Source organism: Mustela erminea, chromosome 19 (genome assembly GCF_009829155.1).
Source record: "Mustela erminea isolate mMusErm1 chromosome 19, mMusErm1.Pri, whole genome shotgun sequence".
In the NCBI taxonomy this organism is placed as follows: Eukaryota; Metazoa; Chordata; class Mammalia; order Carnivora; family Mustelidae; genus Mustela; species Mustela erminea.
In genome coordinates, this window is record NC_045632.1 from 19,980,984 (window position 1) to 20,004,833 (window position 23,850).

Below are 23,850 nucleotides of genomic sequence, written 5' to 3' on the forward strand. Positions count from 1 at the left end.
AGCGTGTCACTCGGATCTTTGCAAGAGACGTGAACAACACTGCGGACGGTGTCTCTGAGCCGTTTTATGGAAAATGCAATCTACATGTTTGAGTTGTATCTGTTGAACCTCAGCAGAAACTGAGGGCAGGGAGTTCAGTGGTGAAAACAGGTCTGGGTGAAAATGCAGAAATATTCCGCTGCTGTGTAACCTTCTGGTGATCAGAACTGAAACGGGGGCGGGGAGAACAGAGCTTGCGGGTCCCCATCTGTGAATTGGTGGCTTGTCCCCTGAGCAGCCTCTTTGGAATGCTAATTATCCTGGCTGTACTCTTGACAAAAGGAACTTGGGAGATAATTTTTCAATGTTTAGCTTTTTAATGACGAAGATAATATCAGCGCCTTAGCAAACATTTGGAAAACAGAGAAGACTATCCCTTATAATCCCACAACCCTAATACAAGCATTGTTGAAAATATTATTTGGGGACCATCGTGGTGGAGTCTTTGGTGTTGGTTGATAAGCCCATGTGATGTGTTCATTATTCCATTCAGGGCTGGCCCTGATCCTGGCTACGCACTGCAACTTGAATCTTCCAGTGAGAGATTGTGGGTGACCCAACGGGGTGACCCATCCTGAGTATGGGGAGGGGGCGGCACCCCACATAGGAAAGGTCACATGTCTCCAGGTTGGGGAGAGGGTGGACAGGTGTGCATGCTCTCTCTGCACACCCTAGAGAGGGCTCTGGGGTCTCTGCAAGCATCCTGGGAATGAATCTCTCGTTTCCACTTGGGTCCTCCCTGCCCCATGGGTTCCTCAGAAGGGGAGTCCCCTCATGTCCCGGTATGGACTCAGGCCCTAAAACCAATGACAAGTGTCTCTACAAGGGACAGAATGGGGGAGGACACAGCCCAGGGTAGAAGGCCAGGTAAGATGGAGGCAGAGACTGGAGTCTCAAACCAAGGAGGATAGGGCTTCCGGGGGGCCCCCAGTAGCTAGACTGTTTTCCGTCCCAGTCTCTGGAAGGAACTGGCCCAGCAGACAGCTTCCTTTGGTTCTTCTGGCCTCCAAAACCACAGGAGAATAAATTGTTGTTTTGAGCCCCCTAGCAGGGGGTGATTTGTTATAACAACCCTAGGAAGTCAGTACACCAGGGGCACCCACTCAGGGGCAGGGGCACTCCTCCCTAGTGGCTGGCCAAGTGCAGCGTGCCCGGGGCCTCATCAGAAAGCCTGAATGAGTCTTCTAGCGTCCTGCCTGCCTTTCCCTCAAGGATAAAGAGCAGACGATATGCAGAACACCAGACCCAGAGGCTCAAAAAGACAGATCTTAGCAGCCACAGCCATAGGACAAAGAGCGGTGGTACACCCATGCTCCACTCCTCGTGTGGAGGTGATGGGGGGGCTCATGGGGAGGGCCAGCGAGCAAGCAGGGCTGGGCAGTTGGGGAAGGGAAAATCAGCAAAAAGCAGGTGGGGGTGGCTACCGGGAGCTTCTGGAAATAGGCCCCATCCTCCCCCAGAAACCAGGACCCGGGGGGCCCTATCCTCCCGTATTGGCAGGAACGAAGGGCACATTTCTAGGACAGCCTTCAGCTTTCCCAGGCAGCAAGAGAAGGGAGGCCGCAGGGACAGGGCCTAGAGCTCTTAGAAACCATGAGAGGCGGGGCTCACATCTGTTAGGCTGGGTGTCCTGACTTTGTGCTGAGGCTACAGGCCTTACATGATGAGGGAGCACGAGGCTGGCTGAAGACAAAGCAAAAGCTGGTGCCTTGCACCCCCCTCCATCTGCTCCCCCTCAGTCCTATGTATAGCATCCCTCAGGCAACCCTGACTGCCATGAACAATAAGCAAATAGTTAACTTGCAGAGCTCACAATCCTGCTAGAGAGGAGTCTCCCTTGGCTTACTAATGTCCTAAATCTCACTAGCAAAGACGATTGATAGCAGGATTGTGACATCCCACCAAAAAGTCTCCCAACTATCTTAATGTTAATGGCTGGTCTAAAGACAACATTGATCAAGCTGCAAGGGCAAGGCCTCCGGTAGGCCTCTGACATCTTGGCACCTTGTAGGCCCTCTTTAGCATATGAAAACTCCGTTGAAACCTCCCTTCCCCTCATCTTCCCCCAACCGCAGGGTACATAACCTGCCATCCCTCACAACCCGGGGCAGCAGCTCTTCCTGCCCACGGGTCCTGTCCCCATGCTTTAATAAACCACCATTTTGCACCAAAGAGGTCTCCAGAATTCTTTCTTGGTCATCGGCTCCGGACCTCAGCCCACCGAACCTCACCTAGGTTCTAGAACTTCATCGTTACAGACCAGGGTTGGGGCCCAGCTGAGAAGGGAGCTCCAAGAAGCCCACGTTCAGACAAAGAGAGAGGCTGGGTCAAGGAGACAAGGTCGATAGGCTCTGTGCCCTCCTGGCGGGCGGTTCTAGTCAGGGAAACAGACAGCAGGGCTCATGGGGAGCGTGGGACGAGGACAAGGACGAAAAGGAAGGGGCAGGAGGCACGGGGAGAAGGACACCTCAGCAGAGGAGAGGCAGGGGAAGGAGGGGGCGAGGGAGAGAGTCCAGGGTGTCCCTAAAGGTGCTAGAGGCAGGGAGTGTCAGGGAGCACGAGGGTCCGAGGTTGGAGGGACAGGTACTTCCTGCTTGGTGCATGAGGTCTGGAAGCAGAAGAGCCAGCGCTGGGGATGTGTGGTTGGGGAAGGGGGTGGGGGGGAGAGAATGATGGCTCCGGAGCTGAGCACAGGAGGCACGAGGAGCTGTACCCGTGTTGGAGGCCCGACTCAGTGGGGGTTTGGCGTCAGGTGGGATGCAACTTTGTTAAAAGCTTTCCAGGCAATTCTAAAAGGCAGTCCTACCTGCATTAGTTTCGCCTAAGGGTAACATGGCATCCCCGGAATGCTGTGAGCGGCTGGGAGGGACAAGGTGAGATCTCTTTTATGTAAAGGGTCACTGGGCAGAAGCTGGGAGAGCTTCGTGGAAGGTTCGAGTGATAACCCTGGTGAGAGAGCGAGCGAGAGCTTGGTCCAGGGCAGTGTGTGGGAGAGGGACAGGAGTGCCAGAACTATCTAGGAGGGGAGCTGGCACCAGATGCGATGTACCCATGAAAGTGAGATGACATCAGATTTCTGGGTGGACGGCTGGCCGCAGGGTCCCCGAGATGGGGCGTATCAGTGGAGGTCAAGGAGTGGCTGCTTGAAGTTAGTGGTCTTGCCCAAAGATTCCTGAGAGGCCCGATGATTCCTTTGGGCAAAAGAAAAGGAGCCAAGGGAAGAATTTAGCTTCGGGATAACGCTGCTGTGTTACGGAGGTGGGGGGAGGGGTGGCCCATGACATGACAGGTGGGCCGATCTCTTCCCAGTTTTAAGAAGGGGGTAGGGGGTCCCCAGGACCCTAGGGCACCAGGAGGCCAAGTGGGACAAGGTGGAAAGGATCCGGGCAGGTCTGGGGCAAGGGGAATGTTGGGAGGAGGGGATGAGGAGCCTGGGCTGACCTGGGCTGGCCTCCTGTCTGCACCTCTCAGCACCCAGGTGTCAGGATCCAAGGTGGCCTTGGAGACGCAGAGGCACACATTGCCAGCAGGACGCACATATTCAGCTGACTTGAAAATGAACCTGGCAATTCAGACCTCTTCTCCTTCCCTCCTTTAGTAAGAACGGCAAACGCTTACCTCATCTTCCTCGTCCTCGTCCTGGAGGCAGCCCCCTCAATGACCAGCACCGCTCCCTCAAGTTCGGCACACATCCCGGAAAGTGCATCCATCCTAAGTGTGCAGCTCCCCGTGTGTTCACAAACTGAAGACTCCCACGGGACCACCCAGATGAGTCAAACTCAACATCGCTGGGCCCAGCGTTCCTTCTGTGTGTTCCCCTCCAGGCCCTATCAGCCACGGCTGGCCATTGTTCTGACTTCCCACAGTTTAAATGAGGTTTTTAGTGCACTTTTTCATGGATTTAAAAAAAAAAAAGATTATTTATATATTTATTTATTTGATAGAGAGAGAGAGAGAGAGAGTGAGAGAGAGAGACAGTGAGAGAGGGAACACAAGCAGGGGGAGTGGGAGAGGGAGAACAGGCTTCCCGCCAAGCAGGGAGCCCGATGTAGGGCTCGATCCCAGGACCCCGGGATCATGACCTGAGCTGGAGGCAGACACTTAACAACTGAGCCACAGGTGCCCCATGGATTTTGTTTTTATTCTTTTTTTTTTTTTTTTTTTTTTTAAATAAACAGACCAGGGGGCGCCTGGGAGGCTCAGTGAATTAAAGCCTCTGCCTTCAGCTCAGGTCATGATCCCAGGGTCCTGGGATCGAGCCCCACATCGGGCTCTCTGCTTAGTGGCGAGCCTGCTTCTCCCCTCTCACTCTGCCTGCCTCTCTGCCTACTTGTGATCTCTCTGTCAAATAAATAAATAAAATCTTTAAAACAAAACAAACAAAACAAAACCAGACCATTCATTCATTTATAAGTTCCCAAAAGCAAAGTGATAGAAAAGAGGGTGCTCACTAAAAAATCTTGCTTCCCTTCCTGTCGCTTTCCATTCCCCCCACCGTATAGGTGAGGCATTGGCAAATTTTCCTGGAAGGAGCCAAGCGCTTTTTGGGGCTTGTGGGCCCCACTGTGTCTGTTGCAGCTGCTCAGCTCTGCAGAGTCCAAGGCAGGCATGGAATCTTTGAGCACACTCCCCGCCCATCCCACTGCTCACCAGGCTTCTGAGGCTCCGCCTCTCCCTGGCCCGGATTCCACCATATGAGAACGTGACTTGATTTACCCAATCTGTTGTTGACTGGATGGCTCTGGTCTGTGAGTTTCCTGAGCAGTACCGTCATGAGAAGACTGGCCCGTGTCTGTCGGTAGACGTCTCCCCGGGAGTGGGGTGGGCCGCGTCAGAGCTGAGTTGTGTGTTTTAAGGTTGCAGAGAGATGACTTCCTTTTCAGGTTTCATGGCTCATCCAGGCTTAATGTGAAGATGGAGCCAGGATCTGGGGGGTAAAGGGAGGAAAGGGACAAGAAGGTTGAGGAGGCAGGGCCCGTGCGGGTGGCCTTCAGGAAGCAGTAGCAGAGTAGATGGATGTGGACCCTGGGGGGAGCTGGTTGTGAAGTTGATCAGAAAAGAGGGCACCCTGCCCGCTTACCACATCCCCGTGGGGGACCCTTCCCCCGCAGTCCCCACCAACGGATTTGGGGAGGACTCTGTCTCAAAGCTCTCTCAGTCCTGACTTTCAGTGTGATGTCAACCAGGGAGGTTTCAAAAATCCCTGGGTCCAGTCTCCATTCCTGGGAAATCTGACTCAGTTGGTCTGGGGGGAAGCTAGGCACTAGCTTGTAAAGATTCTAGAGGATTCTACCAGAAGCCAAGACAGAGCAACCAGGAGGCCTCATGTCGTGGGTGGTCCCTGAGATCACGACGGATTCCCAAGAATCTAACCGCCCAGTGAAGCCCACCCACCCTTTGGCGAACCTGTCAGGCAGACTCTCAAAAGTGCACTGGAGCCAAGGAACGTGGAAAGGACCTCACTGGAAGAGTGGGAGGCGGCTCTCCGGACTTGCTGAGACCAGGCTGGCTGAAGGACCCCGGGGGGACAGCCCCTGCCCAAATGGCCCCGTCGACACTGGCTCTGGTCAAAGCCTGCTCAGCAGCCCGTCCTGGTTCTCACTGGTGCTCCCACAGCCTGCGGAAACTTTTCTGGCTAAGCTGGATCCTGGGCAGGGCTCTGGCCTGGCCATGCTTGGGGCCTACACACCTAGCTGCCTCAAGAGAGAAAAGGTGTTGGGCTGCTGGGCAGCCACGGTGACAGTGCCTTCATGGGCCCTGGCAGAATGGAAGGGGCTAAGCGGGGCATGATGGATACCCTCAAGCGGACAATGGTCAGTGACCACCCATCGCAGATCCTTCTTACTTCTCTCCGGTGGTTTAGATTCTGCATTTAGAGCCCCAGTAACATAGAGCCCAAGTGAGCTCTTAGCTGGGCGCCCCTGGGTCCCACAGAACAGAGACTGACCCAATGATGTCCATGGCCACTTCCCTAAATTGTCCTGCTTTTCTCACCGAGAGTGTGACCCTCACCAGCCAGTTTGGACGCTGTCCCATCTTGCTGTGGCCACAGTTGGCGTTTTCTAGTTGGGGGTGACAGCCCCTCGATGAGCTGGCTTTGAAGTCATTCAGGGTAGATGAGGTTTCCTGGAGTCCCCTGGGCTTTCCAGAAAGAGCACAAGACACATCAGTTCCCCTGGGAGCCCAGGTGCCCCTCTGGGGTCTCGGGGAGGAGTGGTCAGGCAGGTGAGCCTGAGTCAGAAAAGCAGCTTCCTCTGCCCTCCCCCAGCCCACTGGGCTGCTCCCTCACTCCCCTCCCCCTCTCTCTGGGCTCAGGTGCTGGGAGGATTCTCGGAATCCATGGAAACCACAGAGGAAGCTGGAAATCAGAAGGGAGGAGGGGGCTGAGCTCCTCTCGCAAATCCTGGGGAGAGGGGGGAGGAGGGGTCTGCTCCTTAAGGAGTAAATGCCTGAAACCCCATGTCTGTTTCCCTGCCTGCCTGTCCACTAATGCATTGGCTCCCCGTGTCCCTCAAGGGCTGTGGGGACAAGGGCAGGAGGACTCTTTCTTTGGGAGGAGCTAGCAGGCCCTCGGTTGAGGGGCAAGGGTCAGGGTAGGGGGAGAGGAGATGGGGAACAGGAGTTGAGGGACTGAGGATCAGGTAGTGGTTGGTGCGGTGGATGGGGGTCAAGGGTCAAGGGTCAAGGGGCTGTGGGGGTGAGGCTTTGAGAGGGGCTCCTGGTGGAGGAGGAGGCTGGGAGATGGCGGTCAATAGGGAAGCGGCAGAGTTTGGCAAGTGGGGTGGGGAGTCCTGGTGGGGGGCAGGAGTGGCATGGTGGGGTTGGCCACGTGGGGTCCAGGCTCCCATGAGCCAGCGTAGTCCCCCCACCCAGCAGCCCCAACTACCCACGGAAGTGGGGAAGCCGAGGCTTTCCATTTTAGGGAGGCTCCGTCTCTGCTGATTCTCTGTTCGGCCCCATTTACTCATGTTCCGTGTTTTGCCTCTGAATAAGCCAAAGAAAGTCCAATCCCGCTTCCGGGGGTGGCGGGGGGTTGGGGAGCAAGGAAGTTAATCAATCTCAGTTTCATCCTCAGCCCCAGACACCTGCGAACACCGAAGAAGAGCCAGATCCTCAACAAGGTCTGGGACGTTAGCTTCAAATACGCCTCAGCTGACCCTGGCACCCACACCCCTACTTTTGGTACTTTCTGGAATAACTCCTGCTGTTTACACGACACTTGCCTTCGATCAGACCCTACCCCGAAGGAACAGGTACCCTAGACCCTCTTTTATTTATTTCATTTTATTCTATTCTTTTTTTTTTTTTTTAAGATTTTATTTATTTATTTGACACAGAGAGAGAGATCACAAGTAGGCAGAGAGGCAGGCAGAGAGAGAGAGGGGGGAAGCAGGCTCCCTGCTGAGCTGAAAGCCCGACACAGGGCTCGATTCCAGGACCCAGGCATCAAGACCTGAGCTGAAGGCAGAGGCTTTAACCCAATGAGCCACCCAGGTGTCCCCATTTTATTCTATTCTTAAAAGATTTTATTTACTTAATTTAGAGAGAGAGAGAGAGAGAGCACGCACACACATGTGTGTGAGTCAGGGGGGTAGAGGGAGAGGGAGAGAGAACCTCAAGCAGACTCCCATGCTGACGCGGGGCTCTTGACCCTGAGACACGACCTGAGCTCAGACCAAGGGTACCAAATGACTGAGCCACCCAGGCACCCCACCCTCGACCCTTTTCTAGTATAAACCCCCAGCCCCGAACAAGGAGACTCACTCTGCTTTCCTTTCCTTTCTGAGTCTCCCAGACACTCTGACTGCTCTTCTCTACCTGTCACACTATCCCATAAACTCTGTTTTTGCTTCCTCTGGCTTGCGGATGATTTCTATCCTGCGTGAACCTCTCGGCTGGCCCTGTGGGACCTTCCTCTGGGGTTCTCAGACCCATGCTGCCTGCGTCACGTCTCTTCTCTCGGCACTGCCCCGGGATGATCTGCCCATGATCCTTGTCAATAAGAACCAGGCCTTCTCCTTCAATACACAAACCAACCAACCTCCCTTCCCTGACCGGGTCTGACTGTGACTCTGGAGTTGGGCATAGGGAGGGCACCATTGTGGAGACAGGCCAGAGCGGAGGCACGCAGGGGACCGCTGGGAGGCCCCAACAGATTCTGGATTAAAACAAGCTCCCCAGTTTGCAAGAGACACCCCCCCCCCCCCCAACACACACAGGCTACAGCCCTTCCGGAGATAGAGATTTTCTTTTTTAAAGTGGTTTTATTTATTTCTGATGACACAAATGATGAGTGACCTCCTCCTTTCTAGGAAATTATACCACTAAATCAAGTTCCATCCCTTTCTGATTTCTCCTGCAGAACCATCCCCCACTCCTTGAAGACAACCTTTGGTTTATCTTCTTCCAGACCTTGTAAGTGCTTTTACAACAGAAAACATGCATCTGCAGAGAATTCATAGAGCAGTCTATTGTTTTATGGGTTTGTAAACATTAACGACATAACACGGCGTGCGTCGTGCTTCTGACTTTTCACTCAACGAAGTGCTGTTGGGACTTCTCTGTGTGGATACCTGTAGATCTAGGACATTCCTCCTAACTGCTCTCCCAGCACGCAAGCAGATGGGAGTTATGAACTCAGGGATTGCTTCCCATTTTTCACTATCACAAATAATCCTGCAGTGAGAATGCCGGTTTATATCTCCTTGTGCTCACGAGGAGGGGGAGGCTCCGGGCGGACGGTGAGCGCTGCAATTACAGGTCAGGAGGCTGAGTTTTAATTTTTTGGGTTTTAATAGCGATCACTAAAGTGCTCTCCAAATGAGCCGTTCCAATTTATTTCCCCAAGGCTTTATAGCGTTTGTCTCCGCAAGCTTTACTCTGTGTCAGTCTTAGAGTGGAACGGAGGGGCTCGCGGGTTCTCTGGCCAGGAGATGGGGGCCCCGTGGGTACCAGTACTTGGCCAGGCCAGCGAGCTGTCTTGATTAGGCTGTGGGAAGGGCAGAAGGGGGCCTCATGGGCAGGAGGGAAGATGAAAGTGCCTCACTGGGGGGAGGAAGGGGATAAGCATGTGAGCGCTGGTGGTTGATGAGCTCAGGCTTGATAACCCGTGCCTACCCCTCATCCCTGGAGGAGAGGCTGGCAGGGTCCAACCTCAGCCCACTAAATCAGGACCTCTGAGGGGCGGCTCCCATGTCACCTCCCCTCTCTCCTCCCCAACCCCCCCCCCCCCCACCATCCTGCCCCAAACCACACCGGCAGATCTTGGAACTTATCCAAGCTGGGTGCACCTTCCCTAGAGGACTTGGACCCCGCAGAAAGGGGCCCTGGTCTTCACATAACAAGTTCTCCTTTGTGATAGAAGTAACAGAGCTTGCCCTTGGTGCTAGATTCCAAGCTAAAACTGGCTTTCTGTCCTGCCGGTTCTATAGACTGGAGCTCAGGGAACAAACACAGAAATTCCAGGAGCTCTCCTGAGCCCAGGGTTGGCCACCTTCCCCCTCAGGCAGACGTGGTGCCCGCTGGAAATGATCAGTCCCTTCTCCTCCCAGAGCCCTGTGAAGTAAGGCCTGGCTGTCACTCCCGCTCCCAACCTGAGGCTGGGAGCACGAGGCTGGGGGGAGCCCCAGGGACACCCAGTGCTCAGAGGTAAGACAGCTGGTCCTGCAGGCGAATTCGTGGTCTGTTTCCACTGTGAGCTGATCTTCAGTAAAATCTCCCTCAAGCCCTCAATATTGATCTCCGAGATAGGGAAATCAAACTGTGACTTTCCCAAAGACTGTTTGAACGGAATGTTCAGGAAAGATGAGGAGGGACTGAGGCCCCTGCCGGCTTATCACTCTGCTGGTGAACCTGACGTCTGAGGCCTCGCCAGTGCTACCGTCTGGATGGAGCACGGCAGTGGCAACTTCCAGGCTATCTATTAATCTTTGCGAAAGATGCTCTGAATATAATGGCCAGTGCTCGGAAGTGGAGGAGGGCGCTCCTCTTGGACGGTCCCGATCTTGGACTTGGGCAGGGGTCTCCACAGCAGGGATAAACGCCCTGCTGACTGTCACTTCTCAGTTACACATCCAGGCCCCTCCAGGTGTAATCCCATGGCGGGTGGACCCCATGCCAGCCATGCCCTGGGATGTGACATTGTAGCCAAGTCCCCAGGCTATAGGATCACTGGCTTTTGGGGACAAGCATTGTTCCATGGATATAATCATTTCCATTTAATTGGCTCCAGCCCCATCTCTATGACGTGGGTCCTCCAGTCTCCTTGGAAATCTCTTCCAGGGATCGTGGGGGGTGCCCAGAAGGATTCTTATCCCACTTCCTGTTCTTCAAATCTGCTTCCCAGGAAGCCCCACAGATGGACCCCCGTCCCTGCACTACCACCACCCAGCCTCACACAGCCACGCAGCTGTGGGGCAGTGCTGCCTCTGGGGGGGGGGGTCCCCAAGTTAGCACAACCATGCGGTGCGGGGACAGGATCCACGTCCCTGTGACCTTCTCCAAGCTGAAGCTGGGCTGTGCTCTAGGCAGGGGTGAGGTGAAGGTGACACTTCTTCCCCAGGGCCCCCCAGCAGTGGTCCTCACACCTGACCCCGCAGCTCCCGGAGTTCCTAGCGCAAACAGCCCCCATGGCGTCGGCTCCCAGCCTCAGCTCTGGGGCGGAGCCCCGGGCTCTCCTCCCTCTGCCCTGTATTGGTTCTGATAAACTGGTGGAACAAGTCACTCAATGTAATGGTTCTAAGCAATCATTTATGCAGCTCAGGATTCTGGGGACCGTCTCCCCAGTCTCTGCTGGACCCATTCATGAGTCTGCATTCGGCTCTCAGGTTGACTGGAGGCTGAAGATCTGGGCCAGCCTAGCCTGTATTCTATGTCTGCTAGTTGGCGGGCTGTCCCACAGGTGTCTTACCTTCCAGCAGACCAGTCAGGGCATCTCCACAAGGTGGCAAGTCTTCTGAGAATGGCAAGAGGGCAAGCTCCCATAGGTGAGTGCCTTCCAAGGCCTGTGCCTTTGCTAATGTCCTGTTATCCGAGGTAAGTTGAGTGGCCACCCCGGATTCAAGGGCTGGAGAAATGGACACCATCTCTCTGCGGGAGGGGCTGCTACATCATTAAGCAAGAGTATGGACGCAGCGAGAAGACTTTGAGGGCAATATTGCCATCTGTATTATGTCCTTAGGCCTTCTCACAAAGCTCTGGCGGCCCCTCTTCTCCACAGGCAAATCCATGCCCACACACGGAGCCCCTGCAGACTGAAGTTCCAGCCCACATGCAGGGCGCCCAGGGCAGGTTCAAAGTAGTCAGGCAGCCCCAGACCCAGCCAGCGTTCTTGAAGGGAGTGAGCCCTGGCCGCCTGGCCTTGGTGTTATGGAACTCACTTCTTTGTGTCAGAATTGCTCTCTAGGAGGACAGGGCTGAGAGTGACTTCACGGGGCATGGGATAATGGGTCTGGTCCTTTCCTAATGCCCTAATACTTCTCGTCTGATCGTTGACATAAGGCTGGTGGTCATCATGAGCCAGGGGCTGTGCTGTGTCTCATAGGACCAGCCTATCTCACCTTCACAACAATCCGCAACAATCCTCCAAACTCAGACCCAACACCCCCACTTTACCAAGAAGGAAGCTGAAGCTCAGAGAGGTTGAGTAACTTTCCCAGTGCCACACAGTGAATAAATAGCAAACCTAGGCATGGGATCTGGTTTCCTATATCCACCTTCCTAACCATTGTGTAAATGTTCTCTAATAAATATCATAGTAACAAAAGGGACTCCTGCCACATTTGTATCTACTGTCTCCCAAGACCTCATTTCTCCCTCGGAACTGCCCCATAGGGAGGCAAAGGCATCTTGTCTCCCTCTCCAAATGGGTAAAGTGCGAACCAGAGAAGTCAGAAGACCGGGCTTTTGAAGGCCAGGCACTTCTTTCCCCATGACATGGTTTCTAATGGGCCACTTTGTGCTTGGGGAATATTTCTTTGTCAGTGACATACAGGCAGGGCCAGGCAAGATTTTTAGAGCCAAGGAAATGAAAATTATATACCTTCCCATGTAAACTGAAAATAAGAGTCGCAAAGCAAGAAACTCACACTTGTGCTGAAATGAAAATAATTGCATTCTAGGCTTTTTACTCATAATATTCAGGACGAGTTTGTCCAAGTTGGACTTTTCATGTTTCATTTATGGGGGAGTTGCTTGTACCCCAAGTTGACCCATCATTGTGTGCCGTGGGACTTTGTGTCTACGTTTCAGCATCTTAAGCCCCTCTGTTTAGAGAATGGGACTTGGTGAGATGTCATGGGCCAACCCAACCCTCCCACCCTTGCCTCAAAGCCAAAAGAGGCCAGAGATAGCCAGTGTGGGCATGAGTCTTGGGTTTTGCAACGGGTTGCACTGCCCACCAAGGGTATTGGCCGCAGGGGGAATGAAGCCTCAGGATGCTGTGTCCGTCCAAGGTTATGTCCAAGGGCAGCAGGGGTGGCAAGGGTTCTGGGCAGCATTGTGTGGTGTGGCTTGGTTGTGCTTCAGGCCACCCACGCACCTAGCTCCTGTCTGTTTTCCGAGCCTGTCTCTCCTTCACATGTGCTGTCTGACATCCTTCCAACACATCTCTCTTCTGCTTGAGAGACTCAGGGGTTGTTTGCTGCAAAGAATCCTGATGAGCACGGGGCCTTTGAATGGGGAGAGACTGAAGGCAGGCAGGCAGCTGGGAAGCCTTGGCAGTCACATGGGGGAGCGGTAACAAAGGCCCTCAGGAAGGGAAAGGCAGGACAGCGACAAGGTACTGAGGAGGAAGGGTTGACAGGTTTAAGGACGAGAGAAGGCACAGTCACAAGTGACCCCAGTCTTACTGGTGACATGCATAGGTTACGTGGCCACTGGGGACACGGTCTGTGGGTGATCTCATTAAAGGGCCAAAAATGTCGCCCTTTAAACGCCACCCTGGCTGGAGCCCAGGAGCTGGGCGTTTGTGAATGTCAGCAGGAAGGGCCAATGTTCAGGAACTTGGGGCTGGGCCAAGTAAGAGCCATCCCTGCCCCCGCCACCGCCCCCCCCAGTCCCAAGGGAGATTTCAGATGCCCCCAGGGCACCAGCTGCATGACCAAATTCTCCCGCTCTGGGACTTAGCACTCACACTCTTGGAATTAGGTCTCTCATTCATTTTTATCAAGATCTTGAAAGTGGTAATAAAGTTACACCAATGAATAGCCCAGCGCAACATGGGGAATGTAATAAAGGTGAAAGCAATAAAAGGTGGAGGGACCAGCCACTCCGCATGGATACGACTCGCAAGAAATAAAAGTCATTATCACCTGCGCAACCCGGCCGGCCCACTCCGCATGTGCGGAAGAAAACCATTTCAGAACTTTATTTCCTATATTGAATGTCGATAATTGGATGTATTTATAAGTCTCTCTGGAAGAAAACAGCTTGTGATTTCAAGATGAGAAAACAGTCTTCCAAACAGTGAAAAACAATATATTCCCCATTCTCACACACACACAAAGAGCTTGTTTCCGTCGATGTTTTTAAGGTGCTGTTGGAATGATTTGCCTTCCCAAAGCCACCATGCCATTTCTCATCTTGAATTGCCTCGTAGACCCTGGCAGAGCACTCAGCGGGGACCACTTCATCTGAGATGCTGACGGGTGGCCCAGGGAGGGCCCCTCAGCCTCTGCCTCTTTTCTGCAGGAAAGAGGGCTCCTCAGGCGGGTGGGTAGGGAGGAAAGGGCAGGAGGAGTGAGGAGGGGGAGATGCTGGGGGTGCGTGATGAAGGGGGGTGGTTGTGCTGGCCTCGGGAATGAGAGAGCTGCGGCTGTCTCTGCCGACATTGCAGAGGCTGAAGGCTGGGACCTGCCAGAGCCTTGATGGAGAGGCGCCCTGTGGGCTTTCCCTTTCCATCACGCTCCTTCCTTCCCCACTCCGGGAAAGGTTGGGTAGGAACATGCCACTCCTGCCCTCAGTGTTCCTTCTGTTCAGGGCCTTTAGTACAGTTCCCTGAGCCCAGTCTTCTGCCTCAGCAAAAGCAAAGCAATCACAAAAACCCCACATGACACCCCACATCACAAGCCTCACACACTGAGGCTGGGCTTCCCCTGGGGCAGGCGCAGAGTCCCTTGCTGGCTCTCTCCAGTTCTGTCCTCTGACCCTCGGGAGCTCCAGCTCCAGATATGAGCTTGGTTCCCATTGCTTTCCTGCCCAGAATCAGTGATCGTGGGATGGTGGGAGGAAACGGCAGCCTGTACCCGTTCCCCCGACGGTGGGCTCCTCTTCCTCCTCTGCCCCAGGGCCTCTGGAGCATAGGCTCTGGGCCTCAACCCCTCACAGCGTGGTCCGTCTCAGAGTGGCACCAACGGGGACAGCTTGGTAGCCAAGGACAGACCCAGCATCTAGGCCACCTCCAGTGTGGTCCTGCAGAGAATTCCAGCAGACCAGTGTCCCCAGTATGCAGCTGAAGATGGGTGAGGCCCATGTCACGCCTTTTCCAGGGGACACCTCTCTAAGGCCCCGAGGGTGGCTTCTGTGTCATTCCAGCTGGGGGCCATTTCTGGGGCTGCCATCTCCAGGTGGTCAGCTGTCAGCAATGTCCATGGGGCTGCAAGGACACGTGGCTAGGTGGCGGGGGGTGGGCAGAGTGGGGGAACCTGGCAGGACACAGTGTCTCAGGGACGAAAGGACCCACAGGAGCTCCAAGGAGGAGCTTTCCTGGGACCAAGTTTCTTGTGGGCGTCTGGCTGGGGGAGGGCACTTGGGGAGAGTTTGGATGCTCTGGCTGCTGGGCTGGCTGAGCAAGAACATCTCCCTGCCCCCCTTGTAGGTCACAGTGATGGCAGACTGTTTCAGCCAAAGGCCTGTGACCTCGGAGGTGACATCGCTTAAGGCCCGAGTGTGCTGCCTCGTGCTCCCCCTCGTTGATTTACACACTCCTGCTCCAACTCTCTAAAATCAATCTTTCTCCAATTGCCTCCTGGCTCCCAGCAGCGTCCGGATCTGCCCTGCATGAGTAACTACGCAATCTTCTCCCACTCCCAGGGCTGCTTCTCTGGGAGCCCCAGCTCCTGATGAGGAAGGGTGGGGGTGGGGCCAGGCCCTGCCCTGCCCGAGCCTCTGATGGGGAGGGGTCAGTGGTGGCGGGCAGCAGGGCTGGCCCTCCATCCAGATGGGCCTGGGTGCACAGGAGTCAAGGGCAGGGACACCAGGGAGCTCCACTGACTTGGTAGGTGCCCTCCCTCTTTCATTTTTGTGGATGTTTAAGATAATGACTTCTTTTTTATGTTAATAAACATTCTGAGCTGGCAGTTGGCTTAATTTTGACATATTTTATGTCAAAAGAAATGGTGGAGGGGCTCTAATGAGCTCAGGGCCAGGTTTTTCTTCTGGAAAGGAACATGAAAAGCTCCTTCTGCTCACCCTTTGTTATTTTTAAAAAGTGTCTCTTTTTTATGGAATGCAGTTTCTTTAGCTGAAGGTAGCGTAATTATTCAGTGGGGGGGGGCAAGTTCTTGGGGGCCTAGGGCCAGGTGGTAAAGTATAGAGACTTGTCCTCTGCTCTCCCCCCTGGAAACTGGCAAGGGGGCTGAGAGACCCTCTCTGGGGGAGTCCTACCTGGAAGGAGACCGCTGAGAGCTGCTATATGTGTAGTGGGAAGGGGGAGCAAGGATGGGGGCGCCTTCTTCCATCACCTCTCCTCTACCTTAACTGGGTCAGGGAGGGGTGAAGGGCTATTTGGACGTGCCACCTTCCTCCTCGTGCCTTTGGCACCTCTTTTGGCTATGCCACGGGCTAAAGGTGCCCGGATGTTTGCTCCTGACACACTACAGCAGCCCCACGGGGTGGTGTCATTAGATCTCATACGACAGATGACGAACCCAGGGATGGTGCAGGGATTCAAAGTGGCCATGCTGGGTCCCCCACTCTGCTTATGGTCTGGCTTGGTTCCTTCCCCTGTGTAAGGGGTTGGCTATCTTCCCAGTATTGTGGGAACACATCACAGCTGTTTCTCCATCTCATAGCCTCTGGGGCCTCCCAGCCTGGCCACAGTGACCTACATCCTTGTCTTTGACAAAGAAGCAAGAGGTATCCCCAAACCCATGCCCTTCAACCAGAAGTTACCTCCAGCTTCGAAACAGCTGGGGACTGGGATCAGGATCCCCATGAGCATGGGCTGGGCCCTACCTCCTGTCCTTGCACATCTGCACACCCTCTTGTGACCCAGGACCTCAGGGGCGCCCCCACCCCCAGTCCTGGGCCCCTTTCCTTCACAAAGCCAGCACGGGTAACTAGTCAGGGGTGCCACTGCATAAACTTGGCTCCTTGTGTGAACTCAGGTGAGTTACCCACCTCTCTAGGCCTCAGTTTCCCCATCTGTAAAATGGCCTTAAGGACAGAGCCTCCCACACAGAGCTGTTGTGAGGATTCAATGAGCTAACATCTGCAAAGGACGGGATCACAGGAAGTGCTCCATACCTGTTGCCAGTAGTTGTTAGTATTACTATCATTTTTTTTTTTTAAAGATTTTATTTATTTATTTGACAGAGAGCGCTCACAAGTAGACAGAGAGGCAGGCAGAGAGAGATAGGAGGGAAGCAGGCTCCCTGCTGAGCAGAGAGCCTGATGTGGGGCTCGATCCCTGAACCCTGGGATCATGACCTGAGCCAAAAGCAGAGGCTTAACCCACTGAGCCACCCAGGCGCCCCATATTCTAAAACAACCGCAACCCAGGTTGCTCCCTTGGAACACCTGCTTCCCAATCTCCCTCCCTGATACTCCTTCCTCCAACTCTTCGGAGGAACCTGCACCCAACAGCAGTGCTCAGGAAAGGAAAGGAAAGGAGGGACAGCTTCTGGCAGATTCTCCTTCCTGAACTGCGCCCTCCATGTGTGCCCTTCTCCCCAACCCTCCTCAGGGCCCCCCCCCCCCCCCCCCCCCCCCCCCCCCCGCCTCCGGGTCGTCCTCCATCCTGCAGTTGAGGAACCTTGGAAAGATCCTACCGGACTTAACTTTCCAGCCACATACCGGAGGCCCTGCAGGAGCTGACCCTTACTTACCTCTGAGGTCTTACCTCTCACTCCCACACCTCTCTCCTGGACACTGAACTTTTTGGTTACTCCGATAGCCCCGGCCTTTGCTCAAGTCATTTCCCTTCCTCAGCTACAGCTGCCCCGCCCCTAGATTGGGTCAAAGGCTCTCCCCACCCCCGCCCTGGGTTTCCTCCCCAGGGAGCAGGGTTGAAAGGAGGTCTCCAAGGCCTGGGGAAACCCCCTTACTGTGGAAAGGCCTCTGTCCCTGACTCGGGCCCCAAGAGTAGGACTCGGCCCCTCGCGGAGTTGGACGCGAGAGGGGGCGGGGCATGGGCGTCCGGCCCCGCCCCGCCCCCGCCTCCCGCAATGGGGACCCGGCCGGGCTCAGCTGATGCCTCACTTCACGTGACGCGGGCTCTGGGCGAACATGGCGGCGGCCACCGGGTGAGTGCTGCTCGCGTCCCTGGCCGTCCCTGGCTCGCGTCCCTGGCCGGGGGCGCGGAGAGGGGGCCTGGGTCTCCGGGCTGATAGCCCCTGCCGGCGGCCCGCGGCCCGGCTGGTCGTGCTGTGTGGCCGCGGGCAGCGCGCTTCGTAGCGTGGGGCGGGCATCCGAGCGCGCTCCGAGTCAGGGGCAGCTGAGCTCCCCTCTCCGCTGCCCGGTGGTCCTCGGGGCCGTCCTGACGCTCAGGCCCCACCGGCGCGCGTGGCCGAGGTGGGGGCTCGGACCTGCAGGCGCGTTCACGGCCACGCCCCTCAGATGGGCAGACCGCGTTGCTGGTTGCCGGGGAAGGAGCGCTCCCCGGAGGAGGCGGTTTCTGAGAAGGGCTCGGAATCCCTTCCCCAGCGGGGCACTTCCCCACTTCCTTCAGGGCCCAACGTCATCTCAGAGAAGCCTTCCCTCTGTACCTATATAGTGCTGTTATTTTACTTGTTTCTTGTCTTCTCATTTGGGATGTAAGGTCAGGGTCTTTCTCTCGTTCACTCCTGGGCCTCACTGGTAAGTGCCTTGCACACAGTAGGCGCTTCCAGAGTTCTGCTGCATGAAAGAATGGGTGAATAGTTTGGGTGGCAGGAAGTGTGGACAGATGGGTTCACCGAAGCGTTGGGGAAAGTGCCCTGGAGGAAGGAACATCTGAGCAAAGAGTGAGTGACAAAGGTTGAGAGTTTAGACTGTGCTGGGGATGGGGGAGAGTGGGGTGCATCCTTGTGCTGGAGGGTGTGGTGTTCCAGTTGACTTGTCCAGACTTTGTCCTGAGGGGCTGAAGCCATCCACGGGTTTTAATCTAATCAGACGTGCTCTTTGGACAGTTGCTTCCCTGGGTTGTGTGTGAGTTCAAGGGGAGGCCCAGTGATGGGTATGACTTATGGGCATGGTGGTGCTGGGGGCTAGGAGGGGAAGTGGTAGGGGGCACTGCTCCAGATGCCAGGCTGGGGACTGGGATTAGAGTGGTGGAAGCAGTGGGCTGACTGCATTTCTCTTTTGGGGAGGTGGGGAGAATGGAAACAGAACAGGGTTGAGAGAGCTTAGGACATAGAGATCAAACCTTTAGCGGGCACCTGCTGTATTTCGGGATCAGTACTGGGCCTACCCTTAGGTGCTCACAGGCCACTGGGGCAAATGCAAACACGGCGCATGCCGTCCACCTGTCTGCCTCTGGTCTTGGTGTGCTCCATGGAAGGGCATGGATCCTGAGCTCAGGGGAGAGTGTGGGTAGACTTCAATTCCTGGATGACTTGTGTGCCAGTCCTTGGGTGCCCCTCAGGCAGAGACAGAGAGAAAGACAGCCATATGGAGTCAGGACCAAGCCCGGAAAGGAGCAGAGAGAGCAAGAGGTATAGGCCAGTGCCCAGATAAAGGTCTGTTGTCTTTATATCTGGGCCAGCCAGGTGGTCACAGAGAGTTCCATGGGCTTCATTTGGGTTCAGGGCTCCATACTGGCCTCCTGCTCTCCTGAAGGCACAGAGGAGCCAGTCTCCTTGTTTGGATTGGGGGTGAGCCTGGACCTGGCCAAATCCTGGAAGGATGGTTCTTCCAGCAAAGTTAATCCTCTGGGGCCAAGGGGGGAGGCAAGAGGAGGAGGCACAGAGTGACAGAATTCTTGGAGAGGTACACTACACTATTGGAGATGTGGGTGGCGAGGGGGACAGAATTCTGCGTAGGATGAAGAAACTCTTTTAATTTTTTTTTTTTTTTTTAACTGAATGGCTGCCAGGGAACTGCTCCACAGAGGGCCTTTGCCAACAAGGAAATGCAGGTGAACTGCCCTGGGTGTGACCCCTTGGGTCACAGGTCATAATAAAGTCAGCGTTTTTCGGCAGAGAAAGTAATGTGAGGAGTCAAGTTCAGGGTCAGAGCCTGTCCCCACCCTGATGTGAACCTTGCGCTCCTGGGGAAGAGGTGTCAGGCTGACCCTGGTGGATGGGTAAGGGTGGGTCTGTTAGAGTCAGGCTGGCTGCTGAGTGCCCCTTTGCCCTCTCCAGCCCCTTTCCAGGCTTGGTCCTGACTCCATATGGCTGTCTTTCTCTCTGTCTCTGTGTGTGCTTAGCGCCCCTGCACCCCCGACCTTTCCAGCCAGAGTGAGTGGGTTGCCCTTGCTGATAGTCAGCTAGTGGGTTTGATGCCTGGCCCAACCCGGAGGCTGAGGGTGAGGAAGCAGGAGGTGCTCGGCTGGCCTTTCTTGCTGGGAGCTTAGCAGCGGGGCCCCTCTAGAAGTGGCATCACATTCCAGTGCAGGGACCTCGTCCTTGTCTGTGCCATGGACCCCTTGTGTATCGGGGAGGCCTGGGCCCCCGTCTCAACATGATGCTTTTAAATGCATAAAAGAAAACATGGAGGATTACAAGGAAAACCGATTGTATTAAAATACAGTTATCAGAATGTTAGTAAATTTACAGTATTGTGATAGATGTTATTAACCCATTAAGTTACAAAAGCAGCAGGCCTAATAACCACCTTAGTTTTGAAGCAGTGGTGAACAAGAGTGACATTTTGAGCTACTGTGACATCAGTAACGTGATAGGAAAATGCCTGTGATTGTTCTTGGTGACAGGTTCATACATTGTTGATACTGTGAATTGGAAAATGCATATTGGGATGAAGGTTCGAGCCCATAAAAATATCATTTTTTCCCATCCAAGTAGATGGAATCCCTCAGTTCTATGTGTGAATCCCCACGGGCCTTGGGTGCGAGCCCTGCATGTGACCATAGGAGAGGAGGGGGTGCTCATCCCTGGTTTGGGGGGGACAGGAATGGATTGCAAGGGCAGCAACATCACACTTTCCCTGAGGCCAGCCCCTCTCCTGGTCACCAGCTGCTGCCTGGGCCCTGGCGGTTTGTAGGGCTGGGCTGGCTTTGGGGTGGGACGGGGGGCTGGAACTTGAGCTCTGGGTCTCCCTGGTGCCCAGAGCCGGTCTGCCAGCCCCTGCTGTCTTCCTCGGCCATTGTCTTATTAATGCCGGTACTTGGGGATGACCTGGCTTTTGCCTTCTACATTCTGGATGTCGGCAAGCCCAGTGGAAAGCAGGTGGAGATGTTTTATTGGCGCTGCTTCTGCTGAGCTTGCAGGAAGTCACTTTCACTGGCTCTGGGCCCAATCTTTTCTCACAGGATTGGCTTACACCAGGAGAAATCAAAGGGTGCATCTCTATGAACCTTGATTCTGGGGGTGCCCTGCCATAAGGAGTGACCGCAGCTCATCGGCCTGCCTGCCCTGCTCTTCTGTGTTGTGGCTGAGCCCACAGGGGCCTGGGCAGTAGGGCAGATTTTCTTCATGGTAGTGGCTGACGCTCTCAGAGAGGATTCTTAGCAAGTTTCCTGTTTTGATCTGGGCTGCTTGGCCCGTGGGCCAGAAGGTCACAGTCCAGGTTCCCTGAGACATGGAGGCCTCTCAGAAGGTTCTGGACAAGTGGAAGCCCAGCCCTTGTGAGAGCCCTCCTAGTGGGGGCATGGTGGCAGGCCGGGAGAGCTGGTGTCTGGTGTGTTTAAGAGAGAGGGCCAGGGAGAGGGGTGAGGAGTGGTGGGGGGGGAGGTGGGCAGGGCTAGGGGTGGGTGCGGGCTGGAATCGGGCCCTTGCAGCCAGTTGGCTACGGAGTCTGCAGGCATCTGGCAGCTTTGGCCAGAGCCACCTGCTGTGGTGCCTTGGCCCCTCCACCCCTGAGGAGTGTGCGGTGACAAGGTTCTCCCCAGGCCACCCCCTCCATGGACTTTGCTGAGTGAGGGGAAAACTGCGGGGACGCTGGGGGCTGCACTTTCGGTTCCTGCGTACACGGCCAGCTGGGACGCAGGCATGTTTATGAGCTGCCACCTCTGCCCTTTGATCTTTGGGGCTGAGCGCAGCAGAAAAGGGGCCCAGCCCCAAGGGAGTGCTGGCCCCTGTCCAGCCTCTCTGGGAGGGTGAGTGGCAAGCCCATGTCCAGGGACCCGGGCGTTCTGGTCCCACAGATGTACATGGGGTGTGTGTGAGCCGTCCACCCTTTCTGGCCAGGCTGGGCCCCAGGGTTCGGCTTCCTGCTGCACTGGAGCTGATGTGGCAATTTCTGGTCAGCACAGCTGTGTGGGTGACCCCACATTGTGACAATTGTCCACTCAGCAAGTATTTATCCAGTACATGCCGTGTGCTGAGCAGAGTGCTAGGCACCGGGGCAGCAGTGACCAGAGCAGAACCAGATCTGTGTCTGTGGGCTTGACAGTCTTGTGTGTGGAGGCAGCCCCTGCAGTGAGCACCAGCGAACACAGGCTGTGTCTACGTTAAAAGGTGTTTGTGTCACTTCGGCCAGGGACCTGCCAGAGCCTCACTTGAAGGAGTGATGAGAGTTTACCGCAGGGTCAGTTTACAGTGCTGCGGGCAGGTTCAGGGGACCTCGGAGAGAAGAGGTAGCAAGCTGGCCAGGAGCCAGTGAAGGCGGTGCTGGGAGAAGGGAGGCCTGGGAGCTGTGGCCCTGAGGGGTGGGTCCACCAGCTGTCAGGTTCCAGGTTCCACCAGGGAGGGAGCAAGGAATGGATTCCCTGTCGTCCCTCCACCCTCTGGTCTCCTGCCCTGCCTCCCAGTGGCTAAATCACCTGGAGCCTTATTGAAGTGCTGGGGGGCCTGACCGGAGAGCCTGGGGCCTGCTTGACAGGAGGTGAGGTCTCTGCCCTTCTAAGGTTACATTTTCCCTGGGGGAACCAGTTATGCAGTACTGTGTGCCCTAGAGCGGAGTGAAGGGAACAGGGGATAAGGTTGGGACAGAGTACTGGTAAGCGTCTGGGGAGAGCGGCCATTTCTGCAGAGACGTAGATAAAGAGCTGGGATGCCCCTGCAGGCAAAGGTTAGATCCCCTCAGTGCCCGGTAGCTGTCTTCCAAGTGCACTTGACAGCTGAGGGCAGCAGGCAGGGGAGGGTCTGCACAGATCTGCATTGTAATGGGTCCTTCTAGGTGGGTACAGAAGAGGTTGTGGGGGGGAAGCTAGGACCAAAGAGATCCTGGAGGGTTCCCTGTGATTGTCCAGGCCGGAGATGGGGATCCCCCAGCTGGAGGAGGCGCTCAGGAGGGAGGGAGCCTGAGCATGGTTGGGGGCTGTGGAAAGAGTGGTCCCTAGGGTCCTCGGTGCCCAGAGGCTGGGTGAGGAGTGGGAAGCCAGTGTGGATGGGGAGTGTGGGGGTCACTGGGGCCTGGCAGGGGCTCAAGTGCGGGAAGGGGTGGGCCGAAGCGCAAGGTGGCGATTGAGGAGAGCATGGGCTGCTGGGGCACCAGAACGTCAGGCTTGAGCGACTCTGCAGAGATTACTTTCTTAAAGGGTAGTGAGAAATCAACTCCTGGAAGTGTGTGGCAGTCAAGGAAAGCATTTTGTTTATTATGAGGGTGAGGTTCCTGTCCGTTGGAGGTGAGGAGTGAACCGTGATGCTGGAGCGACCTGGGAATAGACATGGGATGCAGGGTGCGGAAGCAGGCAGGCCTTGGGGGGTGGGTGCCCGGTAAGCTGTTCTCTTGGTGTAAAGGAGACTGGGGTGGGGAGTCGCCCACCTGCTCTCCGGTGACATCTGTCCTCCAGGACGGCACTCCTAGGGCTGCCACTGCCTGGTCCATCTCACCATGGTCCCCTTAGCACAGACTCGCTTCAGGTCCTGATACTAGGTGTCCTGTCCTGGGCTGCCGGGTCTGAGAGAAGACAGCATCATGTAGGCTCGAGGGCAGGGATCCCATGTTGTCTGGGCCAGATCAAAGATCACAGATCCTTCTTGCATGGATGGTAAGTTCCTTGAGACCATTGCAGGCTTTCCCTCCAGGGGCCTGACCTGCCCACTGGTGAAGCAGAAGCAGCTTTCTGTCATCCCCACTCTGGGTCCAGGGCTTGGGGACAGTTGAGGAGAGTGGGGTCTACGAGGCCCTGGCAGCCCAGGGAGGGGCTATTTCTGGGCCAAGCAGGTTGAGCTTGGATGAGGGGGGTCCCCCAGCAGGCTTGGCCCTCTGGTCACCTCAGGCTGCAGGCGGTGGATGGGCTTGGTGGCGCTAACAGGAGCCCATGTGGCGACTTTTGCTTATGTCTTTGCAGACCCTCGTTCTGGCTGGGGAATGAGACCCTGAAGGTGCCCCTGGCGCTCTTCGCCCTGAACAGGCAACGCCTGTGTGAGCGGCTGCGCAAGAACCCGGCCGTGCAGGCCGGCTCCATTGTGCTGCTGCAGGGCGGGGAGGACACCCAGCGCTACTGCACTGACACCGGCATCCTCTTCCGCCAGGTGAGCCTGCCTTCCTGCCTTCCTGCACCTTCAGCTGCACCCCAGGCCTCTGGTGGTCTGTCCACCCTCCCCCAGC

The 23,850-nt window shown here is 55.6% G+C and overlaps 1 protein-coding gene and 1 long non-coding RNA gene across 2 annotated transcripts in view; one reads left to right on the forward strand and one right to left on the reverse strand.

The window, feature by feature from the left end:
* Positions 1-2,245: 2,245 nt before the first annotated feature.
* On the reverse strand, positions 2,246-5,082 carry LOC116579892. The gene is made up of 3 exons (XR_004281446.1): positions 4,756-5,082; positions 3,481-3,678; positions 2,246-3,230 (listed from the first exon to the last, which is right to left on the reverse strand). It is a non-coding gene; the product is annotated as an uncharacterized LOC116579892 (long non-coding RNA).
* A 12,312-nt stretch (positions 5,083-17,394) lies between these two features.
* Positions 17,395-23,850, forward strand: part of PEPD (peptidase D) — a 109,390-nt gene continuing 102,934 nt past the window's right edge. Inside the window, exons 1-2 of the mRNA XM_032323461.1 lie at positions 17,395-17,501; positions 23,591-23,774. Of these exons, the coding sequence (XP_032179352.1) occupies positions 17,485-17,501; positions 23,591-23,774 (201 nt within the window). The 5' untranslated portion in view covers positions 17,395-17,484. The remainder of the gene's footprint in view (positions 17,502-23,590; positions 23,775-23,850) is intronic.